Here is a 27,502-nt window from a genome sequence, read left to right as displayed (position 1 = left end):
CTGATGGAAATTAGAGGTGCTGGAGAACTGGTAGCAGCCTTAGAAGAAGTATGTGTTGTAAAAGCATTTGGGAATCTTGGAGAGAGATGGAGAAATCAGTTGTTGCTCAATCTCTATTTGCAGGTCATTCTTGGGTGTTCGTCTATGATTTTGGGTTGCTTTGGAGACTTTGAAGTGACCACCATTCCTGAGTTCACTCTAGATTATTCCTTATTCTCATTTTATAAAGTGTTTAAAAGTGCTCACTAGGAAATATGAATTCAAATCTTCACAAAGATGTCATGTTTACCTTTTAGATTTATTGCATAAACAAGCTATGATGGCCAACATTCAAAGATCATTTGTATTTTTTTTTACTCTTCCATTCTGAATAACTTTTACAGTCATGATGTATAATGTAAATCTAATATTTGGTTTATAACAGCAAATAAATAAAATGATAATGGATAAAGAACCTGTTCATTTGTTAGTTAGTATCAGTACTTTAATTGAGTAATTTATATGTTAGGGATTGATATGTACCAAGTTACCAATATTAGTAGCTTTTTCTTTCTTTGTACAGTCACAATTTACAGCAAGATCTTGTTTGTAGTTTTTCATTTAGGTCCACCACGTTTACGTCAAGAAATACACAGGAATTCTGATGGGGGGAAAAGCCATAGAATTGTATTCAGTGAACAAACCAGTAATAATAATTGCAGACCTTTTGAAAATTGAGCCTTTCTGGTTTATTTTTTCTTTGTTTAAAGCTTTTTGATTATTATGATAAAATACACAAAGGTAGGAGGTAGATCTCTTACATTGGAAAGTCTCTTTTAATTCATATGAAATGGTTTAAGAAAAAAAGTTTTTCAATTAGATTACCTTGTTCAATATTTCTTTGGCTAGAACTGAAAATGCATTTTCAATATTTATATTATCCTTTGCACTGGTCTCAAAGAAAGGTATTCCATATTCCCAAGCAAGCTGGAATGCAAAAAAATGAAATAAAGGAATGCTTTGCTTTAAAATATAATTCTTAGTAAAATTAACTCAAAAGATGGCTCATACACTGTGATTATAAACTAATTCCCATGGTGAAGTTGTGGACCATCCAACTACACATATTTGCTCCTTTATTTATTGAATTAAAATTTTAAATTAAAACTTATTATGGGATACTTAAGTAATGATTGAAGGGATGCTTCTTCACTTTCAGTTTATCTAGCTTTCTTTAACCTGTAGCAGATACTTCCTTTATTAACTAGGTTCAAATCTGCAGTACACAAAGATTGGCATTCTCAAAGATGGTACATTTGTTACTTATAATCAGCAGATACTTTACATTAAAATGATGAAAATATATCATTATGGAGCATATGGTGCAGCATATGGTTTGAATGCAAGCACAATCATGTTTAGTTGTTGAGATACCCAGTAAAAAGATCAGATAGTGAATGATGTGAAGGATCTTTGCCAGATTGAACTGAGCTAGATAAGCCTACAGAATTGAAAAATTCTTTAAGCTTCAAACTATTTAAATACAAATGTTTTAAAATCATATACAATAATTTCAGAAAATGTAAAGTCTTCCTCCAAGCATACATCTCTCTTTTTGGATTAAAAATGCAAGGTACTTATAATTGAGATTAAGAGTTTTAGCCCAATGTTTGATTATAATCACTTTATTAGGGACTTAATATTTTTTTAAAAAAATGTACTACATTCCAAGATATGTAAAACTTTCCAAGTATATTTTCAATTGACAGTAATCCTATAGACAGTTCTCATACTCCCGGTTGATGTCTCTATGAACATAAACCCCCCCACGAGCCATCAATGAGTCTGCAGAAGTAACTAAATAATATGATTTCAGATGTTTAATATTCTTCACGCTACCATTTGTGAGAGACTTTGGAAAAATAGGAAAGAAAAGACAAATATTTTGAGTTGGGAAAAAAGACTGCTTTTTTGAGTAGCAAATATCATTGTGTCACCTGAATTCAGTATAGCTCCATGGCAAATATCTTTTTTTTCAGGTTAGTATGGGGGAAAGCAGAGAATGTATAGCTATTTTGAGCACCTGTAATTTGTCTAGTTTCTATAATTGATTGTTTGGAATAATAACACAAGCAAATCTGAGGGAAGCAAATGAAAACATGGATAACAGAAAGATTTCTACAATCTCGCTCAAGTGAAAGCCTGGCTTGTATCTTTCATTTTATGAACTTCTTTTTCATGCTATGAAAATTGTATTAAAAGAAATCTAGAAACTGTTGTGTGAATGAAAAAAAAGTGCCTTCCTTTTCTGTTTTAATCATCTAACATTGCCTGTTGACTCATTTTATATTTTCAATTAAAAGAATAAGGAAGATTCTTCTGGGTTTGCACACTAACAGCTAGGTTTCAACCGAGTATGTTATGTGAAGCCAGTTCATGTGGTGAGTGTATGGTTCAGTGTACTGTGTGAATCCAAGAGATAAGTTTGGTTTAATAAGAAAATCATAGATAAGCGAGTCCAACCCATGGCCCTTGGACCACATGCAGCCCTTGGGTAGTGCAGCCATACCAGATTGTAAACTTTTAACATTATTATAGAATTTATATACATTGACCATATTATATATTTTATATGCCACCCAAGACAATTTCTCTTCACTCAAAGTGGTCCAGGCAAACCAAAAGGTTGGACACCTGTGCCACAGATGTATCCTACAATCACAGTTAAAAACAAAATAAAGTACTTATATGATAATTTGCAAAAATAAAGTGACTGATGTTTATATGTTCAAGTTATAAATCTAATGTGAAAGGGGAAAAAAAGAATCATGAGAGACTTGGATATGGTAGAGAAGGAAACAAGAATTTTCCCTTACATGAATTTCCTTAATGGAAATTTGGTTCAAGTTAATTGTTTAAAAACTGATCTCAGCAATGATTTAAAATTGCCACCTTAGATCATAAAGAAGTCAATAAATTATGCGTACAACAGTGAAGAGAGAAAGCAGAAATGTTGAAAGCTGTTTTGTTCTTCAAATGCCTCTTACAGTGTTTTTAGTCACTATTGTCTGCTGTTACAAATGTAATGTAATTAATATACTTTTGTCGGTTTATTAATACTATTATAAGAAATGACATTAGTTCATTCAGCTTTGTAGCCAATCTTTCCTTCATGACCTTAAGGCAGCTAACATGGGACCACCCTTCCTTTTATTGTAACAGCAACCTGGTGAAGTATGTTGGGCTGAGATAATGTGACTAACATAAAGTCATTAAGTAAGTTTCCAAGAGTGGACTTGAAGTTGCGGCTGCCCAGAACTAGTCCAATAGTGCTTCATAGGAAGCTTTCATTAATGAAGTTAAGATGTTCAGCATAAAAATGTAATAAAAAAAAATCAGAATCTTTCATATTCTGACAAAGAAATAGAAAAGCAATTCAAAACATAAAGAAAACCGAGGCAGGAGGCAAATTAAGGAAAGGTACCATGAATTTTGTTCCATTAGTAAATTAACTTAATTGCAGGGTAGTCATAGAAAATTGGAAAATGAGCTGAAACATTTTAAGTGAGCCAATGAGATCTCTCAGCACTGCCACCTTGTGATCGTCTATCATGATGATTTTTACCATAGTTGTGTGGTTGCAAATACTTAAAAAAGAACTACTGTAATTTCTTGGGATGCCACTTGAAATACCTGTCATGAAGCCAAGTTCAATCTATGCCATTAAGGTGTTTTTCCTTGGGTATGTCTGTTGGGCCACTTTCTCTTTTTCTACTCATTTGAGGAGTTATAAAATGCAGGAACACTGGTTTTTCACAGCTGAAATGGAAGGAATTCTGGAAGCCACAAATGAACTGGTTTTCTTTTGCACTGAAGGGAATTATTTAATTATTATATAATTATATTGAATAATTATATAATTCCTAATTACAGATATTATTTTAAAAGTTAAATATGTAGAGTGGAAGAAGATAGAAATATAATAGTTTCTAAAAATGTTCTATTTTCTACTTTCTAGCATTCTTAATAAGGTTGAAAGGCATAACATAAATCTTAGCAGGTGGGTCATGCTTTTTTTTAAAAGCTCCCACAAATTTTAAATGATGTTTTTAAAAAATTGATGAAATTAAAAAAAATAGAAGTTTCAGATTAAATGCCTAAGCTTTTTTTGTTGTTGGTTTATTTTTGCAGTTTACGAAGTATAGAAGCAGTGTTTGAAATAATTCCTCACTATGTTGCTTTTTACTATTGAAACATGCTGCTATTCTGCAATAGTAAATAACTGCATTTTATGATCATATTGTATGTATATTTTTATAATACATTCCAAAATATTTAAGCAACAAGGCAATCTCCTATAATACATGCCTACCTTTTCTCCTCTGTTTTTTGAAATTACACGTTCTGCCTCCTTATCGCACTTGTTACCCAGCAATATTATATCTGTATTTTCACCTACTTTCTATAAATAGACAGAAAATGAGAATCAATACATTGAAATATAGCTATAGTATTCTTTTGCTTAGTCTTACAATATACATTTTCTCTATCTGAAAAATAAAATCTTACTATACGCAAAGAGAAAATGTAAACTTAAGGAAAAATTCAACTAATCAAGAGAACAAAATATTCAATGAATGAATACTGAACAAATGAACACCTCATTCCTTATTTGCTTTTGGGTTAATAAGAAAATGCCCAGTCTTTAGCCCATTCTGGCATTGCACTGATGTTATGAACTTTACAACATTTCTACAGATGTTTAGGAAAACTTGAGCCAAGCCAGATAGTTAACTATTAAAAAATAGTCACAAATTAGAAGTAATTATGCATGAAATACTTTTAAAACAAGTCACATATTACTCAATACAATATGGACCAGATGAATTAGACATTACCTATAGCAAACAAAAAGAACAAACACCACAGGTATCTGTTCACAGTGCACATAATTTCACAGGGTAATGAAGATGATCAGTCCTCCGATTTTGCAATGCTTTAATTTTAATTCTTAGGTTAAGACAACCAACAGTTATGCACAGCATAAATCTCCAATTGTATTCAGCCATATGATAGAAGGGAAGGATACAACTGCTTTAAAATAATATAGATGGGGATGCATTGCATCCCCCATGTTCTGAAAGACTTTTCAGACCCTGTATCCAAGGTGCTGTATTGCCTAATAAGTAACCATCCTACACTAGAAATTTTGCAAACACTTGGTAGATACTTCAAGAAAGATGTAATAAAAATCCACAGCTTCCACAAACCACCATTATGAAAGGCTTTGCTTTCAGTTTCCTCACTTAGCAGGTTTACCTTGAAACAGTAAGTTTTGATAGAATCTGATCATCTTCCTCAAAACACACTTTACTTCACTAAGGATGGGATAGAATCTATTGTTCTAGCCAAAATAAGGCAACTCATACAAACACACACACAGACACACACACATACATACCACACACAGACACACACACAATGGAACGAAGCCTTGGCTGGGCTTTCCTCTATTTGTCCTGTATAGATAAATAAATAATAAGTGGATATTTTAAAAAGTATTTGTGAAATAGGAATCTATTATTTTAGGAATGGAAACTTTCTAATTCTAGTCACTGACTTACAAATTGTTCCTGCTGCTTCCTGACAACTGAGAAATTCTTTGAAGTCAAAGTAAGAAAAAGATATTATGCTTCTTTAAGACATTAATATAAAATATGATATACAATGGAAACTTTCTTCTTCAAAAAGATTAATTGCATATAGACACACATGAACATTTTTAAAAAATACAATAAGTCTTCAGAGCAGACTTAAATTTAAATGTACTTTATGTACTTTATGCATGCATAAAATGGGAATGGGATTTTACATGTGCTTATTTTAACCTTATATAAAACTGAAATGGCATTTTATTCATTCAAATTTTATGTATTTTCACCCATGCGTAACGTGGCCAATTGGATGTTACACATTAGCAAAAGCATACAGTGTGCATTTTTTTCTGTTGTTGCATCTGAAATCCATTAAATGAAGGACTGTAAAATCAAAGTTCTTCTGTGTATTCCAAAAATTAAATCTGAAATTTGGAAGTTTATATGTAAATGTATCAATGACCTCCCAAAGTATGGACTTTACCACTTCTTTCAAAATTTATAGATCCCAATTCCCACCTAAGGATTCCAAGAACTGATGTGACCCTAAAGAAGAGTGTCAGTTTGCCCTTAGATTAAAAAAAAGTCTATAGAATTATAATGGAATTATGATGTTGCTCAAGCCTAAACCAGGAAAGGTGACATAATTAACTCCTAGCAAAAAGAAAGACATATAAATAGAATAAAATAAGAAGACCACTTGCTTTGCATCTGTTAAGTTACGTGAGTACCTTTGCATTAGTACAGTGGTTTCATATATTTTAGCCTAAAACTGAAATGCCATTCCAACAAACAGAAAAGATGCAAAGGAGCAACATTGTTATTCATGACAGTCAATGGAGTTATTAGCATCCTGCATACCTACTCATAACTGTATTGCTTAGTTTTAGTAGCAAAGCTCTAGACAAGATTTATTAAGGTCTGCCATTCTATCTTTTCTAATTTACTCAGCTAATCTCATTTCATAAATGCAGCTGATGTTCAAGATAATGCAGTTTCTAAAATGAAATAACCTCATTATCAGAGTACAGGCTTAAAATAATGAATCGATCTAACCTGTGGTAGACCAAAATGTTGATTTTTTTCAGTAGGCATTGGAGCTTTACTCATTAAAATCAATGGCTCCTTTACATAAAATTATATTATATTCCTAAACTCAGAATTGTGAATAGATAAGTATATCATACGATAATTTGTAATAATTAGAAAAGATATTTAATTTTATTTGCTTTCTAAAAACTGACTAAAAATTCTAACATTTGAAAAACAATGACATTCTTCCCTACTTTTTAGATATGTGTATCTTTATTTAACTTTAATATTGATTTAAAGTAGTCGTATCAGAAAATACATAACAAACTTATTTTTTTCCCCAAAAAATACAGTTACATATTACTTTAAATTAAAGTATGTGTGTGGACAAGAATACCAACCTTGCTATCAAGCAAAATGAAGCCTCTAATAGCGAGTGCCACACAAAGTGCACTAACCAAATAGGTGATAAGACAATAGGGGAACTCAGCCACCACACAGGTTATGTAGAAAGGAAACAGGGCCACTCACAAAGGACTCAAATGTTTATACACCAATGCACAGAGTATGAACAGCAAACAGGATGAACTAGAAATTCAGGTTAATGAGGGCAGATACGATATTGTTGCCATTACGGAAACATGGTGGGATGAAACCCACACATGGAACACACAGCTAGAGGGATTTAAATTATTTAAAAGAAACAGACCAAATAAAAGAGGAGGTGGAGTTGCTCTCTATATAAGAAATAACTACATCTCTACAGAAATAGAGCACAACAATGATAAAAAACTGTCTTGAATGCATTTGGGTCAATATAAAAGGGGGGGGGAAAATGACATTGCCATAGGTGTATACTAGAGACCACCCAACCAAACAAAGGAAATAGATGAACTTTTTGCTAGTCAGCTAACTAAGGTATGTAGGAGGCACATCACAATAGTAATGGGGGACTTTAACTACCCTGACATCAACTGGGAGACAAACTCCGCACCAAGTGGAAGATCAAACAGGTTCCTGGCAAACCTAGCAGACAACTTTGTATCCCAAAAAGTAGAGAAGGGAACTAGGGGATTAGCCATTTTGGATCTAATTCTCACTAACAGAGATGAAATGATAGACGGTGTTGAAGCCATAGGAACCCTGGGAGGAAGTGATCATGCAATATTAGAATTCAACATTATAGAAGCACAAGCAATAGAACACAGTCAAACTAGAGTCTTGGACTTCAAGAGAGCTAATTTCAATAAACTTAGAGAGGGCTTGGGAAGGATTCCATGGATGAGAATCCTCAAGGGGAAAACAACTCAAGAAGCTTGGGAAATTTTGAAAAATGAGATAATAAAAGCACAGTCTAGCACAATACCAACAAAGAGGAAAAACAACAGCTCTCAAAAGAAACCAGCATGGCTGCATAAAGAACTCTCTGACAAATTGAAAGATAAAAAGGACAAGTATAGAAAGTGGAAAGAGGGGAACATAACTAAGTCAGAATATCAGCAAATAGCCCGAGCCTGCAAAGATGAAGTGAAGAAAGCCAAGGCTCAAAATGAACTAAGGCTTGCGACCAAAGTCAAAAATAACAAAAAAAGCTTCTTTCAACATGTAAAAAACAAGAAAAAAGTGAAGGAAATGATTGGTCCATTAGTGGGTGGAAGTGGCAAGAAGGTGACAAGCAACAGGGAGAAAGCAGAACTATTTAACTAGTTTTTTGCATCTGTCTTTACACAAAGGGAAAAAACAGACTATCAAAAATAGTGCCATAAAAAACAAAATAGAAACACAAGTTAAGATAGGCAAGAAAATGGTAAGTGAGCACTTGTCCAGCCTAGATGAGTTCAAATTGCCAGGACCAGATGGATTACACCCCAAGGTTCTCAAGGAACTGGCAGATGTGATATCGGAACCACTAAACTATATTTTTCAAAGATCCTGGAACACAGGGGAACTACCAGAGGACTGGAAAAGAGCTGATGTAGTTCCCATCCTCAAAAAAGGAAAAAAAATGGATCCAGGAAATTACAGACCTATCAGCCTGACCTCAATACCTGGGAAGATCCTGGAAAAGATAATCAAACAACGAATCAACGAACACCTAGAGGCAAACAAAGTCATTACTAAAAGCCAACATGGGTTTGTCAAAAATAGATCATGCCAGACAAATCTTATTGCATTCTTTGACCAAGTGACAAAATTAGTGGATCAGAGGAATGCTGTGGACATAATTTACTTGGACTTCAGTAAGGCATTTGATAAAGTAGATCACAACCTACTACTTGATAAGATAGAAAAATGTGGGGTAGACAGAATCACCACCAGATGGATCCGTAGCTGGCTGACCAGCCGTACTCAGCGAGTGGTCCTCAATGGAACTGCATCTATAAGGAGAGAAGTGTGTAGTGGGGTGCCCCAGGGCTCTGTTCTGGGCCCAGTGCTCTTCAACATCTTCATCAACGATTTGGACAAAGGGATAGATGGGGAATTCATCAAATTTGCAGACGACACCAAGCTGGCAGGAATAGCCAACACTCCAGAAGACAGGCTTAAGATACAGAAGGATCTGGACAGACTTGAACACTGGGCACTAACTAACAAAATGAAATTCAATGGTGAAAAAAGCAAGAAAAACCAAATGCACAAGTACAGCATAGGTGGCACCATGCTCAATAGTAGTAACTGTGAGAGGGACCTCGGAGTCCTAGTAGACAATCACTAAATATGAGCCAGCAGTGTGCTGCAGCTGCCAAAAAGGCCAACACAGTGCTAGGCTGCATTAACAGAGGGATAGAATCAAGATCACGTGAAGTATTAATACCACTCTTCAATGCCTTGGTAAGGCCACACTTGGAATACTGCATCCAGTTTTGGTCACCACGATGTAAAAAAGATGTTGAGTCTCTAGAAAGAGTACAGAGAAGGCAACAAAGATGATTAGGGGACTGGAGGCTAAAACATATAAGGAACGGTTGCTAGAATTGGGTATGTCTAGTTTAACGAAGAGAAGGACAAGGGGGGACATGATAGCAGTATTCCAATATCTCAAGGGCTGCCATAAGAAGAGGGAATTAAGCTATTTTCCAAAGCACCTGAAGGCAGGACAAGAAGCAACGGGTGGAAACTAATCAAGGAGAGAAGCAACCTAGAACTAAGGAGAAACTTCCTGACAGTGAGAACAATTAATCAGTGGAACAGCCTGCCTCCAGAAGCAGTAAATGCTCCAACACTGGAAGTTTTTAAGAAGAGACTGGACAGCCATTTGTCCGAAATGGTGTAGGGTTTCCTGCCTGAGCAGGGGGTTGGACTAGATGACCTCCAAGGTCCCTTCCAACTTTACTACTATTATTATTATTATTATTAAAATCTTAACACAGATTCCTTCATTGTGTGGCTATTTGCACAATTCATTGCTTTGAGAAATCTAGAATTTAATTTGGTTTCTTTTCCCAATTATTCCTTAAACCAAGGGCAGGTAGCTTCTTCATTCCAGGAGAACCTGAGACTCATTTTTCAGCTCTAAAAATTAAGAACAATTAATTCATATTTTGGATTCCTTATGAGCAGCATTATGTTTTTTTTTATCAGCCACTAGGAGGAGTAGTTCAATAGTAGTATACAAAAACAATTGATTACATAGAGATGCTCAATGCAAGGGCAGCTTTGTTCTGGATTATCTGAAAAATGTGAGAGCCTAAGCAGATCTGCTATTTAACATATCTTTGTAATTAACATGCAGAGAGATGTGATTTGACACAATCGGTAGCAACTGCTTGAATTATTATAATTAGTGCAACTGAAGGAACCATGGTTTTAGTTGCTTAACTGCTTTTTAACCTCATTTAATCTTTTCCCTATTTTTTAAATAAATGTTTTATTCCTTAATTGTTAATCACTCCAAATCACCTGGTGGATTAAAGTTTACATACAGCCACTTAATTAGGAGGTGAGGAATTAATTTTGTTTAGGAGCAAGGAGCACATATTTTGCCCAGTAAATAACCACAAGTATCCTTCACATCCAAACATCCATACAATATACATACTGCAAGAAAATGTCACAATAGCAATTCTGTATACCTCATGCATAGAACAGGAACATGTGTAAATACTTTGTACTAACAAAATATTTGTAATTGCTTGAAGGAGAGATTAATTCTTGCTATTAAAAAGTAATAGCAAGAAATTGAAATGTCCTTAAGAGGGCTCCCTAAGATGCATAAAGTGCTTCGTAAGCCATAAGCTCCTAACATGAAGATTGCAGTTTTGTAAATACGTCATTTATTTCAGTTAGATTAGCATGCAGTTCGACAGGTTATAGTCACTCATCTAAGAGGACTAATATTTAGCTCAAGTTAATTACTAGAGCAGAATATTAAGAAAAGAATACTTTAATTTTTTTAAATCTGAAATGCATGTTCACTCAATGAAATTGTAAATTTGAAACAAATTGGAAGAAGTGCTTCTATTTCATAATGATTAATACATGGATTTCAACACTACAAAATAAGAATTGCTGGTTTTAGTAGCTTTATTAAATAATATCATAAACAATAGCATGGAAAATTAGCTATCAAGTTATTAGCAGTACTGGCTAAAGGAAACTTTAACTGTTACAGGAACATTTCAGTGAATACAATACCGAAGTAGCAACAGCATACGAAGTTTATTACTATCACACTTATTTGTGGGCTTTTTGGAGATATCCAGATATATCTGGATAGCCATAAAATTCTGCAAAGGAATTTTACCTCTAAGGATTCCATAATTGAAATAGGAGATAAATGAGCACAATACGAAAGTTGGAACACTGATTTTGTTTACAACAATTTAATGCTGGCAAATACCAATTCCCTCCCCCATATAGAGAAAAAAATTCAAATTTAGCTTTTGTGCTCATTTTGATTTCCTGTGCTGCATGTGCCATTTGTGGATTCACACTTTGTGATGGACTTGAGGGAGGGCCCTAAAGAGACCCAAATTTAGAGTCTTTACACTGCAGTAAGTGGCACAGACTGGACTGTTCCCTGATTCTTTGAAGCCTTATGTTGCTGGTCTGAAGAGAAAGCAGCCAGTCTGGCAAGATTTTTGTTACATAGTTTATTTAACTACCTCATAGTTCCCTTCGTCCGGTTAGATCCCACAGGCTGGGCCTCCTTCAGGTCCCGTCAGCCAAGCAGTGCCATTTGGCGGGGCTGCGGGGGAGGGCTTTCTCTGTGATGGCGCCCACGTGTTAGAATCAGCTCCCCCCGGAGATTAGGACCGCTCCCACCCTGTTGGTTTTCTGCAAGCTGCTTAAGACCTGGCTTTTCCAGCAGGCCTGGGGTTTATAAAATCTGACCCCTGGATGAATGTTATTGTATTGTTTGTTTGTTAAGTTATGTTGTGTTTTTATTGTAAACCGCCCAGATTCCTGCGGGAGTGGGGCGGTCTATAAATTTTAATAAATAAATAAATAAATAAAATAAATTAGAAATAAAACTACTGTTGAGACTTGTCATGAATGATTTTGGTTGCTTTTGCCTAATATAATTCCTGAACAGTGAAATACCACCCAAAATATTTGAAACATTTAACCCATTTTATCTTTTGTTTCATTTTGGACACATTAGGTTGACCAATCCCAATGGGATAAGACAGTTCCTCAAATACCCTGCTATAAAGAGCTTTAAAGGTGATTACCAACACCTTGAATTGCACCCAGAAGTAAACTAGCAGCCAATGCATCTCGCAGAGCTTTGTTACACAGGCCGTTCTTGGGGCTCTAAGAACTGCCTGCTGCTACACTCTGAACCAGTGTAACTTCTGAATGCTCTTCAAGAATAGCCCTATGTAGAGCACATTACAATAGTCCAACCATCAGATGATATATTCCAGGATTTGGAATAGAGATAGATTCTGTTGGGTTTTCAAAGAAAGTTATCTAGCTTGATTTATGGCAACTGCCCTAGCTCCTCACATCTGACAAATTATACTTTCTGGTCTATGGTCTTATCTACCAAGATAACTTTTAGCAGTTCCTCTGGGTACAGCAGAGATATTTAAAAGCTAATTCCACTAATTCTGCATCCAGCTGACACAGTTCTTTTTTGGGGTCATAGGTATCTATAATAACCACTGATGAAATCATAGGGGTCAAATGTTTTGAGACATTTGACACTATACTTGCTAGTCTCATTCAGATGATGAAGGAATCCTAAGAAATTTTCTGTTAAGTTTATTTCAAACACACAGGATAAAGAAAATTGCATAAATAATTTTATGTATTTTCTAATGGTGCCTGGAATGGCAATGACTACAAATAATGGCACTTGATGGTCAAAGAATTATTGAAGCACTAATAGATGCACAGAGGGAATGGTGGCCGTTATCTCAGTATAGTTATGCTGGGGGAGACATCAAAAAAACTTTATACCTACTAATTCTTTGCAAGCTACAGTAACTTAAGAGAATCTAATTTAAGGCAAAGAAACACCCTTTTTATTTTTGGATAACTGATAAATGAAAATGAAACCTCAATTTCACTAAGTAGGCAAAAATTAGTGAATTTCTTTTCATTAAAATAAATTCTTTTCATTAAAATAAATTTTGATATTTTACTGCTATAAGATGTTTTTTTTAATTTTATAAAGTTGTAAAGTTCTATCATTGCTATATTGGATAGTCTTAATTACTTAAAGTAGTATAGGTATTCCTTGTATTATGATGGCAATTGGGACTGGGATTGTCATTGCTAAGTGATGCAGTTGTAAACTGTAATGTCACATGACCACATTGCTTAGTTGCCATTATAAACTTGGCTGCCATTGTAAAAGACACACAGATTGTTAAGTGGCCCTGGGAGGCCCAAGTGCAGGTCACATACAAGTTGGGGGAGAACGTGCTTTGATGCACAGGAAAGCTGAGGGAAGGAGGGCACAGGTTTGTATGAGTGCAGGAAGGCTGAGGGAAGTAGTACATAGTATGGTGTGAGCACATGGGAGTACAGGGAGGGTGAGGGAAGGAGGATGCAGCATGGTATGCAGGAAAGCTGGGGGTGGGGGGCTTACCAGAGTGACTTGTGACTTTCCCTGCCAGCGTTCCCATTGACTTTGCTTGTGGGAAGCTGGCAGAAAAGATTATAAATGGAAGTCACCTTAACATGGAACATGGCAACTGTTGTAAATGCGAGCCAGTTGCCAACCCTGCAAATAATGAACATGTGACCATGGGAGAGATGCAGTGGCTGGAACCTCAAGGACTGATCATAAGTACTCTTCATTCAACAAACTCACAACACTGAATGGTTGCTGAACAACTGGTCAGTAAGGAAGGACTACCTGTATATTCCTTGGGCTAATGGAGAATAAGGAAAATGGCCTTGATGATAATGTGCAAGAAACATTAATTAGGCAAAATAGGCTGAAGTGCTTTTTAAGTCCACAGAAAGGAGAAAATATTCAAAAGCAGCTCAGAAACTTACCACCCTGATTCACTGGAGTAAAAGAAGAGGGAGGAAATCAGGAGAATCAAACTTGCAAAATTCTGTTATTATAGCCAATCTCAATAACAGCAGTATTAGGTGGTCTCCTATTTCGGCTGACCATTAAGTTTATTCTTGGAGAAGGGAGGTCTCAGTATCACAAAATTTTTGAAGAGCTCCCTGTGTATATCTAAGTTCATTAACAGACTACTTTGGTTTAGAAAATATAGAATTTGGTCTAGTCTTGAAAATGATAGATGATAGCAACAAATAATGAATGTCAAAAAAGAGGGACAGGGAGATCTTCTTTGGAGATAAATGAAGAGCTACACTTGGAGAAACTGCCATGGTTTATATCAGCAACCTTATCTTTCATTTTCCTATAGTTAATTTTGTACATTTCTATATCCATGGTTTTTTCTTCTTGGAACTGAAGTGAGTATAGAGCTACATTGATGCTTCATAAATAGTATTAAAAAATCTATACAACTACGTATCGATCTCATTTTATGGGATACAATATAATAGTGGGCATATGTGTGCCAATGTATGGCCTTTCTGTCTGCACAAATCAAGATGGGCTGAGAATGGAAAGAACAAACAAGTAATTGAGTTCAGCTACTAATAATTGAGTAGTCAGTTGAATTAGTGCACAGATGGAAACAGTTATAAAAAGAGACAGGTGACTTCAAGAAGGTGTTGCTTTGCTCCAAAAGTGTTTGAATAATACATAAAGGAACCTTGTGGTCTCGTTAGCTTCCCTGAATCTGCTTATTATTATTATGTAATGTATTTTGTGTCCAGAAGAGCAGAAGCTTACCTCATATATATCTTTCATCCAGTGTGAAATTCCTTGAAAGCTTTTTGCATCTGTGATATCATAAACAAGAACAAATCCATGTGCTCCTCGAAAAAAATTAGTAGTAAAGGTATGAAATCTTTCCTGGCCAGCTGTATCCCTAAAATACATTATAATAGATAATTTAGCACTAGTTTTCACTGCAGAAATGTGGACAAAGAGCCACATGTAATCGGGGCAATTCTAAATCTTAGGCCTTCTAAACAAGAGATTTGTTCCAGAGCAGACGCTTTTCAAAACTGGAACTATGGCTATAGAAAATATTCTTAATCTGAAGACTTGCTCTATGAAGTAAAGTTTCTTTACACCCAGTTTATAGCCTATTCTGAATACACCAGAACCAGTCTGGTGCTGTGGTTAAGGCACCAGACTATAATTTGGGAGGCCATGAGATCTAATCCCACTCTGAGGCATGAAGCCACCTGGGTGACCTTGGGCCAGTTATCTCAGCCTAGGAAGGAGACAATGGCAAATCACTCCCAAAATCTTGCCAAGAAAGCTCCAGGGCGTCATCCAGGTAGTCATCAGGAGCTACACATTAGGTTTGTAAATATAAATATCCTGATTTATACATCAAGAATCTCCATATATTCAAGGAAGACATGAGTGAAATGTAAATGGTTGTTATGGGGAAATGTCCATCCAGTAGGATAGACCAGACTAAGAAATGGACATTGTTAGGCCTAAAATTACTTTTTTTAGAACAATAGTTAATGTGTGTGGGGGTACTTCTCTGAGTTGTTTTCATAAATCTTTTTCTTGGTTTGGCTTAACCCACAGATATTTGCAGATCTTGCCTGTGCTGATCAAGGGTATCCTCTAGATCAGGGGTATAAAACTGGTGGCCCGTAGGCCAAATATGTCATACGCAGGCCATGCCTACCCTGGCTCCGCAAAGGCAAAAAAATCATACGTCACAATAGTTCATGTGATGCAATCAAATTTGATACCTGTGCTCTAAATTCTTTACATGTGAAGCCCACAAATATTTTTAGATGTAAGATGATGCCAAAGACTGGTGTTTTGTGATGTGCCAAAGTTCTGCATGAAATTATTTTTTTAAATGTTCACAAATTCAGGAATTCAGATGTTCTGGAGGATCTGGAAGACAACAGTGGAGCTGTTCACAAGGACATTTGATACCTAACTGGAACATTAGCAACCTTAATCCATTGGTTAGCATGCATTTGAAAACAACAATATATTCATTGTTTTTTCTCTGCTAAAGGTAGCTATTTATGATCAACTCTTAGAAGACCAAAACTAATTATATTTCTTATAAAACTTACCATATTTGAAGTTTCATAGTTGTGTTATCACATGAAATTGTTTTCACTTTAAAATCAATGCCTAAGAAGAAAAACAAATGTATTAATGTAACTATTAATAAAAAAATCAAAAGACAGAGAAAAAATATAATCTTATCTAGGGGAGTACACAGTAAAAGAGCAATTTTCACATAAATGGAAACTCCCCAGCTATATTTTCCCATTGAGAAATCATCTCATCCTCAGAAACATTCTGCAGCACACTATTTAACTAAATTAAATTATCTTTTTGCATTTAATGCATATTTAGAAGTCTGGTTTAGTTTAAGTTCAACAAGTAATCATTTTATTAAAACTTCAGTTCCAGAAAGATAACATAAAAATGAAAATGATTATCTAAGTCTAATACATTGATATTTCTGTACTGTAAGATCTATAAAAAATAAAAAATAAAGTGTGCCCTTATTGTAGGGAGCCAGTTGCATAAATTAATGTTTGAATTTCTTTTGATCAATAGCTGAGGCAGCATATAAAAGGGCACAATAAAAACAGGAAGGTCATTGGTTGGAAATGCTTAAAAAATATTAAGTCAACAGGGGATTTCCAGTCCTACAGAAAACATTTTATATTGACATACATTTTAATAATAAATTGACATGAGATTTTTATTTATATAAGACAGCTAAAGTGCTGAATCAGACAAAAATTTAATCTAAATTAAAATAAGGCATATTGACTTCTTAAATCAACTTTACATTTATTGACCTACAGGGCCAATGAATGTTAGTGAAAAACAGAAGTCAATAAGCATTGCATGCATGAGTTATTCATAGCTTTATATAAAATTTTAAACAAATTTCACAAATGGACAAGGTTGAAATAGGGAAAAAGAGAAAGAAATAAGAGTACCAGTTGTATCACCAATAGTACTCAGCAATCCAATTGCATGGCTGTAAAAAGTTAAATCTATCGTAATGTATTTTCCCTAATTTTCATCCTGCCTTTTAAAAGTTATTATAAATATGGTACACAACAATCCAAACCTAATTCTAAGAGGCACACCTAGATTCCTTCAACACCTGAAACAGTAAATGAGAGAGTAAAGAAGAAGACTTCAACATCTTATTCCTTCCAGTATGGATGAATTATCACTATGTTTCTCAACCTTAGCAACTTGAAGACAGATGGACTTCAATTCCTGATTGCCAAGGTTGAAAAACACTGAATTATCAGTTAGGATTGAGACCTTGAAAAAGAATAATAAATGGCACACTGTATCCTCAGTTCCTAAGCAAAATATTCCAGAATATTTTGGGTAGCTACTAAACTGGAGATGAAACTGCAGAGAATTTAAGAGGGCTGTTCTAATCCATCTCCACATTTTTGCTAGTCCCTTTCTAAGCTAAGTCGGTCATGACTAACTTGCATGCTACCAGGCTTTTTAAAAAAGATGGGATTTTTGTAATAGAACTGGCTGTTTGGAAGATTCTTAACTTCTAAGAAGTCAATAATAAGCAGCTTCCCAAAGTAATTAAGAGAGGAAGTGGAACTGGAAATCGCTATTTTACAATCTCTTTGCAGGGAAATTCTGTATGGAGCAAACTTGTGGGCGACCCTTGTTGTCCTCTTGATCCAAAGAGGAATTTTGAGGAGCCAATCCATTCACCGGATCCTATTTTCACCAATCTGCCATTGCTGCTCTCGGAAGTCCAAACAGTTATACATTTCTCAATAACATATGTTGTTTAAGTGTATGTTCATCTCTGAGTAGATGAAAAGATGTAATGGAATGTAGGAAAGACCTTGGGGAAAGAGACGCTGCCTTGGAAACAATTAGACAAAGAGAAGCAAGAGCTGCCAGTGGCTTAATAGTCAGAGAAAGAAACACAGGAAGAACCTGCCCTAATGCATCAAGTGGTTTAAAATGGTGGCAGGAAATTTAGCTTTCACTTTCAAGATTCTATCAATCTAGCCTTGCAACAAAATAAAATTAGTTTGTCTTGTCATGTTTCCTATCTGGTTTGCCTTGGAGGACTGACATTTGAGACATTATTAATAAGTATGTAATTATCTGAAAATTCTAGGAGGAAAAAACAATGTAAGAATGCATTTCAGTATTGCCACAAAGCAATTGAAAGAATGTTCATGAAAACAGATGAAGATACATGATGCAACCACCATATTGAGGAAGGGCCATATTTGGCCAGTATTTAGATGAGAGCCCGTGCGATGTATGTGTGTGTGTGTGTATGTGTGCCTCTACTTTGACAGCAAAGATGAAAGAAAGGATCCTGTTGGCCCATAATTCCTCTGCAGAAAATAAGTTTTACCTCTAAAGAGTTCTAAAAACTCAGTACTTTCTTGAATATACTTCCTAATACAATATTCATTGCAAGAAAATATGTCACAGAATATTTCAAAAATTTATCTGGCGAAGCATCTCCTTGTTCACTTGGACATGCAAATCTTTCTTGCCATAAACTTTTTCCCTGGTGTTCAATGAGGTGCCATTGTTTAAACAAAAAACAGTTATTCTTTATAGTCTGCTATTCTCAATGTGATGAGTCTGCCTTATGATCCGTATAAGTTTAATTAGAAAACTATAGCTGCTTATAATTCACAAAAACTGTATAATTGAAGAGGAAGAAGGGCAACCATCCCTGAGAGTTTAAGTGCTGAATAAAGTGCTTTCAATGAAAATTTACTGTGAATGCTTTTTTGTTTTTTTAAGGAAAGCAAATCTTGAACAACTAAACACACTACCCACAGCTGCAACCTCCAATATTGCTAGCAAATTAGCAACATGCAATTATAACACTGGAATTGTGAGCAGGAGTTGAAGTGCCCCAAACTATGAGAAACAGGCATTTAAGCACCAAGAAATGACATTTTATCATATTATCTTACTCACTGTATTTCTTTGTCTCTAAGCTAAGTGAGGGAACTCCCATTTCTTTCAGAGAGGAAATTCTAGGGGGAGATGAGAGAGGACTTTGACATTAAAAGTCCTCTTTTTTTGAAATCTGATCTGACATTTTCATAGTTACTTTTTAAAAAATTGACACTGAGCTCTTGCTACAAAGTTGTGTAGTATTATAAAACTCCACAACTATATTTTTAATTTGTAATTTATAGTTGGAAAACATAAAACACTAGCTAGGCACAAATAGCCCCTCTTATCTTTAAACATTTCAAATATGTAGAGAAATAAAAACTACATTAGCCTATCTATACAACTGGATACTTAGCTACTTAGTATGCAGTACTGCAGACTAACTCACTACTCACTCCAGGAGTTCGATTCTCACTGGCTCAAGGTTGACTCATCCTTCCATCCTTCCGGGGTTGGTAAAATGAGGACCCAGATTGTTGGAGGCAATATGCTGACTCTGTAAACTTCTTAGAAAGGGCTGTAAAGCACTATGGAGCGTTATATAAGTCTAAGTGTTATTACTATTATGTATTATAGATGGCATCTGAATTGCACCCCACCCTTTGGCAAGATCCAATTCAAGTATGAATTGCAATTGTATGGCTATCGCACCCATTGCCACTTCCCATTCCTAATAGCTCTTCTATATAATCTACCGACCGTGGGTGAGCAATGCTTCACCAGTCACATTGAGAGAGTTTTAATGATGATATCACCATCAAATCACTCTTATCCTGGTGTGGAGGCAGCCTGCAATCATGTCTTCTCACTCCATTTCAAATATTTTCAGTCTTGCCTAGGCTGAACCTCCTCATGCAGTTTCTCTGCTGCATTTTAAGTTCCTACTGATCACTGGGTAGATTTGCCAGCATATCCTCTTTTTTCTGGTCAGTGGTTACTGCCATCAATAACCAATTACAGGACATCCATCTAAGAAACAGACCATTCCAACTTCTGAATCACACTATGCTTCTCCCTCGGGCATTATGTGGATTCCTTCTGTATCTCTAATAAGTTGTACTCTGAAACACCAGTTCATTGATGCTTAACCATTGTTGCAACAGTTAGGGGGCAGCAATAGAGTCATGTGACTCTCCCCTGCTCCTATTCCCAAAACAGCTTCACTGGTGGGCCACTAAAATGGAGAACTTTCCCTTATTTTTTAAAAAGGGAGAAACTGATAAGAGTTTTAGTTCTAACCTAATATAGTAAGAATAGTAAAGCAGTGTGTTCCACAGATGGAAAGTGTCAAGTATTAGGGAGTGGAGGAGGGTTCATATAAAAGTTCTGACAATGGAAACCACATGCCTTCAATATGGTACTTGTTCTCTTAGCATGGTTAGGAAAGATGGCTAAAGAAGCAGGGAAATAACACCAGTTGGGTATAACGCACAAGTACCTTTAGTACTTCATTGTCAAAGCTGAAGAACGACAACTACTTTTTAAGCTGGATTATTTCCAACCGATTTTACCATGGGGTCAGTAATTAAGGCTGCTGTGCAGGAGAGTCCTGAGACTGGTAGCCACTGTCCATTTTTCAGATAGGGAGCAAAAGAGCAAGGTATTACACTTTATTACCTATAAAGTTATTTGCAAGAAGGGAAAAACAGAATGAGAGACAATAGACATAAACCATATTTCCTGGTAAAAGAATCACAGCTTGAGCTGCAGTCTCAGTAATTTTTTTCATTCTTTTGAAGGACAGAAATTAGGCAAAAGTCACAATAATAAATTATACTTTTAAAATCACAATCCAGCTTTGACATGGATCCTGATGCCATGTTGATGTGAGCACAACAATCACACCAGCAACTGTTCCACTATGTACAGTACATTCTATAACTTGGTTGTGAATTGCTGTGTAGCCAATGTAAGCAACCAGTCTGCAGATTTTCACCTACGTACACTGTTTTAGATATGCCCTAGCTAGAAAACAATTTGTAAGAGGATTTTAAAGCTAGTCACATACTGTAATAGGCCTTTTAAACATCAAGTCTAGCTGAACAGCCTAAATCAGTCCAAAGCATGCACAAAGCTGCTGTATCTAAAACCTTCAAGAATTAGCTTTAGATGATACCGCCACATGATTTATTTATAGTACGTTATGAATCTTATCTATTTTAACACTGAAATGATTGCTCAAGTATAAACATTTTGGTCATATTAAATGAAAATTCTGCTTGTTTATGTCCCTTTATTTCAAATCTAAAAGTAACTCATTTTATTATATTTTGTATATCTATATCTATTTCACAGGTAATTGTTTTGGTCATGCATCAAAAGAATCTTGAAAAAGCTATGCAATCAAAAGAAATGGAGCAATAGAGGCAAACAGGTAAGTTGAATCAGTGGGTTGTTGAGGCAAGATTTTTTGGGGGGGAAAGGTCAGGGTCATGCTCAACATAATAACTCAACATTTCAAAAATCACAGACTCCTCTTGCTGTGTTATAGGACAATTCCTCCCACACAGCTTATCCAATAGTACAGCAGGTGCTGCAAGAAGAGAATATGCTCTTCCGCTCAGAATGGCCCAGGAGTGATTAATCCTCTATGCCTTGGCTGGATTTTGAAATCAAATACAAGAGAGCATGTATTGCCCTCAGCGAACTATATCAAGATAAACTATCAGAATATTTTGCAGAGTTTAGCTATGGCAGAAATATTTGCCCAAGGTAAAAACATGGTTGGAAAGAAGTGAAGCTGTTTTTTCCATTTCAATTGCAGTAATGACTTTCCATGACTGAGTAGTTTGCTGTTCCTATATGCCAAAAGAAGGACAATTAAAACTTGAAGGCAGATTCTCATGTATTATGAGAATATTCAGTTTAGATACTGCTACTTCTCTATCTTGCTGAGATCCTTTGATTCACAGGTTCCGAATCACTTTTCCATCAGAATGATGCCCATTACATCTAATCAAACTATGTTCCCTTTTACACTGAGACAGATGATGCGCCCACGTTTCCATAATGCTAAGATACTTCCAGAGAGCTTTGAAAGTTGAGCTGATTAACTTTTAGCTCAGTTGCTACTCCAGAGGTTATTCTGGAAAAAAAGCTATATTTATTCTGCATATAATGTGGATTATTTCATATTGATGGGCATTCTACAAGGGCAATTCGGAAATAAACCTCCATTTGGTTATCAATGACAGATACTCGCAGATACAGAATTTTTATTATGCACATTAGAAAACTCCAACATTACAAGACTTTTCGACATGATCACCATTCAAATTGAGGCACTTGTCATAATGTCTTACAAGGTTTGAAATTCCTTAGTAGTAGTCGCTTGGCGCCAAATCTAGGCTATGGGGGGTGTTCAAAAACATCCAAAAGAACTGCTTCAAAGGTTCTTGGGTGCATCTAGTGGTGTGCAGGGGAGCATTATCATGAAGCAACACCACACCGGAAGTGGTGCCATAGAAAATCCTGCCAAATATGAAGATGCCAAAGGAGTACTGCTAGTGAAGTTCATGGAGCATGGTTTGACCATCAATCCAGAAGTCTACTGTGAAATGTTACGAAAACTCAGACGAGCCATCCATAACAAGCATCGGGGCATGCTGACTTCCGGTGTGGTGTTGATTCACAATAATGCTCGCCCGCACACCAAAAATCAAAGATTTTTCCTTCCCCACATATGCAACCCTACAATCTAAATATTATGCATGAGATTTTTCTGCAATCAAGCAAATTGGCTTTTTAATTAATAACAGGAATTTATTCAACCCAAACTGAATGTGAACTTGCTGAAGTATTATTGTTCGATGTTATCATGCATACAGATTACAAATTATCATGCCATTGCAAAAGTTTGTGAACTGTCATATGATCCTTCTTTTCAAAAAATGTCATTGGCACAATTAGTTCTTCCTTAAAGCTAGAATATTTGATAACTTTATTTTTGTACATACTATTTTGTGTTGAGAACCTTGCTTTCCAACTCCAAAGATGAATTTTTAAATTCTAATTGAGAATTGGTCTGAAGAACTTTCAGTTCTGATAATTCAAGACTAAGCATTATGGAAAAGAAAATAAAGAAAAATTAATTTAATTTGGATTTTTTTTTAAAAAAAATTCTCCTACTGTGAATCTTTTGTTGAATTTTCATCCATGCACAAAACCTTCTTTCTTCTTTGATGTATTTCCCTCTACTTTGATACATACTTTATTTTATTCAAAATAGAGACATACAAAAGGATTTTGCATTCAAAAAGTTCTGATCTCAAAATATGTTTTGCCCTACCTCTGCTGAAAAATTGAATCAGGGCAATAATAATAACAACAGTGCTTTGGTACAGTATAGGTACAGAGAAATTTAAATAATATTTGTGGTAATATTATTTTAATTACATCTAAAATAAATAAACTGAAAATACTTTTGTCCCAGCTTAAAGTGTGGCTCTAGCACATTAACTAACTACTACAGTCTTTTGTCTGAAAACAAAACTAGCCCTCTCCTGTGGCAGAGGCATCCCACAATCTTAGAATCCAAAACTGATATTCTTCCACCTTCCAAGTACAATATTGACATATTTGTTATTCTCTTAAAAATATCAATAAAATATTTTCCCAAAAATATGAATTGCTAAATTGTTATGTGTATATGAAAATAAAATATGTGTGTGTACAACCACATTCTATAAATAATTTAAAAAACATTGTATTGATTTATTTGGGAAAGGAGAATACTCTAAACATTTGTTTTGTACTAATACGGCAGCTGTGTTGTAAAGCCTATGCTTAATTTGTCCACATATAATCTTTTTACCTGGTGGCTTTTAATATGCATTTTCTGAAATTCAAGTCAAATACATGAGAAGCCACTTAAGCTAAATCAGTTTATTTTTTCTATTAATCTGTTTTCTGCCAGGATAACTACACGAATATCTCTACAAATGTACAGCCTGGTTTTCAATAAATCTCTTCTCTTTCACAAAACCAACTGCCAGTGAGTTCCTTTCTAGAATCAATGATCTGGTGAGAGCTGCTTTAACAGTAAACTTCCAGATGGGGTTGACTATAAAGAGCAGATCTTCATTAGCATATTTAAATTTGATTGACAGAACCTAGTCTTAATTCATCTATCTCCCATAAAGATTCTGAAACTTTTATTCAGTTTGACAACCAAATGGAAATCAATGGGACTGAAGAATGCTTAGAGAAATAGTATAATTTATATGTGAATGAATTGTTTTATTTATAGTATATGTCCATGCCATTACAGAAATCAAAGAGATTCCATGTATGTTCACATAAACATGCATAAAGAATTTTTAAACTTCATGGTCACAATGAAGCACAGAATTGGACTTGCATAATCAATTTAACAAACATAACCTATTCAGGGTTGGATTATAGTCAATAGATACAATTAAATCTCTCATACTATTAAGATAGGCAATAGATTTCCCATGTCAATTATAACCTTATCTGTAAGCAAGGATAATTGCACTTACCAGTGTTTATCCACTACCTTTCCTTCTTCAGCTATCACTATCAGAATGTTCAGTGTATTGTCTTTAAAGACAGGACCATGGATTTTTTTGCGGATGAAACCCTTAAAATACCAAGTAATTTCCTAGTTTAGAACAACTCACCAACACGGGGATACATAACACATATAGAAAATAGACTGATCATGCCTTTGCCCTGCTTAAATAATTTAGAGTTTCAGTTTCAACATAGGAAACAGGAAGAAGAAAATGTGCTTGCCTCACAATATAGACTTATGCTTAGTTCAAACATAACTATGACTTTATTCACATGAAATGTTAAGTTGTAAAATTCAGTTAATAGAATATCATACCACTAAACTCCCTCTACATCCATATTTACCCGTCCCCACTTGTATGTGGCATCCCTACTTTTGAGCAGATCTGAAATGGAATTTGAAACCTAGGATAAAGCTTGGGGACAAAGTCTTGAGTTTGGAACTCAAAGGTGACATGCATTTCACTACGGATATGATAAACCAGAGACTTTACTTAAAAGGCTAGGTTTATGTAATAATGGTAATCTATGCTTGTTAACAGAAATTTATAGCTTAACATATCCTGAAAACGTAGTCCATATGTTATACACAACAAAAGCAACTGACCCTAGGCTTTTAGTTTTTATCTGAAAAAACTAAAAAACTAAAATCTGTGAGCTATGTCCACAGGATGTATTTCATTATGATTTGCATATTTAGCTGAATTTGTATACCTTTAAGTCCAAAATATCTCATTCTAGTTTAGAGTTTTATACACAGAGTCACAGATTACTAACTAGGAGGAGGTATCCTTATTCAGACCTTGGTTCTCTCTTCCTTAATGATTGCAATTTACTTTCAGATAAAGTTAGAAGAGTGCAGAAGAACAAAGTTATATCCAAGGCAACAGAGGAAAGATTTTGTTTTTGTTTATTATGTACGCATAGTGGTGAAAGGGGTATCTTCTTACTAATGATACAAGAGGGGTTCTGTTATATTGCTGCGACAATATAACAGCAATGGGAATACTCTTTATATTTGCCTGGGGACTGGGTAATGCTGGAAGATGTTTTAAGTCACTAGTGGAAAATGCCCCACAAGCGAAGTCATGGTTTCCTTAACATCCAGAACTAAGTCATAAACCATGATTTACAAGCCACAGTGTCTGGGTTCCTACATTAACTCAAACCCAGACTGACAGAATATCAAGTTAGATACATAAATCTTAGTATGGTTTACTGTACTGTGTGTGAGGTGCAAAGGTTTCAAGTGCAAATTGTTAAATCTCACACTTTGGAGACATTGACAGAATATAACCGTATCTCGCTGAATGAAATCTCAGCGACTACCGGCGTTTAGTTTATAATTAACCAGGAAATAAAGCGGGCGGGACGTGGCGGGTACGCCCTTCGATTTCGCTGGCTAAATTAACCCAGGTTCGCATGCTCAAAGGAAATACGGGGCTAAGCTCGCCCAGTGTAATTTCGCCCAGCGTCTTGGGCATACCAGGCACAGGAAACGGGCGACGTCGGGGCGCGTTTATTACTCACCGACGGTGGTGATATAGGAAGGCGGCAGCCCCCGGGCAGTGGGGCAAAGGTCGGTGTATCGCCTCAGGACGGAGGTTTTCCCCACGAAGGAGTCACCCACCATCACTATCTTGGCCAAGCATGCCTTGGGCGCCTCGCAGCCTGTCCCCTCAGCCATGGCGCACCAGCAATAGGCAGGCGTCGATCAAAGCTGGCTTAGCTGGAGTCGCTGGATAGGAGGTCTTCCTATTGCGTTGGCGCAATTGGTGCCCAGAGCGTCGTCCCCGTGTTGGCAGTTACTGCTTCTCTTCCGTCGCTGAGCTTCGCTCTCGTCTCAGAGTTTGGGTTTTAAGGGCTGTTCCGGTTTCCGAGGCGCCTCTTTTGTCTAAATGCTCTGAGGGCAAGGTGACGAAGTTCCTTCCCTTTTCTGTTCAACGGGCGCCTTTTCCCAGCAGAACATTTTGAAGAGCAGCTGCAGGTTGGTCATTCAACAAAGTCCACCGGAGAAGTTCCTTCACCCCTTCTATTGGGGAGCTGCAGGAACTGGTTGATTGTGATAGAGCTCTAATTATAAGCACGTGAGACCTGCCAGGAAGAAGAACAGGGCGCGATTATCCTTTTTGATTGGTACTAGTTGCTTGGCATCACCAAATCTGGGCTGGCTTTCCCAGTCTGATGGTCTGAGATGCATTGGAGCTTCAAGGAGACTAAGTGCACTGATTTTATTGAAATATAGCAAAGTTAATGAAAGATGAATATTCCTGTATATCACCTTTAATTATCCTGACCACCAGGACCTCCTCCTCTCCTCCTCTCCTCCTCCGTCATGGTAGGGAAACACTATATAGCCTAGGCCTTTTTTTTATTTTCATTCAATGTGCCAACTGATCTTGTTGAAGAAATTCTTAAAAATGAATCTATATGAGAATAATCAGCATTTTTTAAAAAATCAAATATTTATGTTGTGTTTTGCCAAAGGAATAACAGCTACAAAGGGACTAACACAATATAATTAATCTAACACAAATATTTATTTAAACAGTGGCACTGATAAAACATAGAACATCTCAATTTTAAAATTTCGTAACAGCACTAGTATAGAAAGTCAGTTGCCTTGGCACACATCTTAAAAATGGGTTTGAGAGCAGAATGGGGAAAAACAAATCCTTCCCTCAAAAAAGCAACCTTCAGATCCTAATTCTTCCATAGATTGGAACTGAATACAAAGGGGCAGAGCATAAAAGACCTTGCAGGGCAGGAAAAAGATGCTACTAGTCAGTCAGCAGTTGCTAATTTAAAGTTGTGTAAATCTTTTTTT

The 27,502-nt window shown here is 35.8% G+C and overlaps 1 protein-coding gene across 2 annotated transcripts; it reads right to left on the bottom strand.

Annotated features, from left to right (window-relative positions):
* Positions 1–160: 160 nt before the first annotated feature.
* Positions 161–27,502, bottom strand: LOC120303824 (ras-related protein Rab-10-like). Of its 2 annotated transcripts, XM_039333676.1 has the most exons (6): positions 26,206–27,498; positions 16,269–16,329; positions 14,941–15,079; positions 4,352–4,441; positions 865–966; positions 161–640 (listed from the first exon to the last, which is right to left on the bottom strand). In XM_039333676.1, the coding sequence occupies exons 1-6, from the start codon at positions 26,360–26,362 to the stop codon at positions 563–565; spliced, it is 627 nt and encodes a 208-aa protein (XP_039189610.1). In that variant the 5' UTR covers positions 26,363–27,498; the 3' UTR covers positions 161–562. The 2 variants fall into 2 exon arrangements, with proteins under 2 accessions (XP_039189610.1, XP_039189611.1); XM_039333677.1 differs by lacking the exon at positions 4,352–4,441 and having other exon boundaries at positions 26,206–27,502.

Source organism: Crotalus tigris, unplaced genomic scaffold (assembly GCF_016545835.1).
Source record: "Crotalus tigris isolate CLP2741 ecotype Arizona unplaced genomic scaffold, ASM1654583v1 scf7180000024506.7606697, whole genome shotgun sequence".
Lineage (NCBI taxonomy): Eukaryota > Metazoa > Chordata > Lepidosauria > Squamata > Viperidae > Crotalus > Crotalus tigris.
Note: the sequence above shows the minus strand (reverse complement) of the source record. Positions and strands in the feature narration are given on the sequence as shown.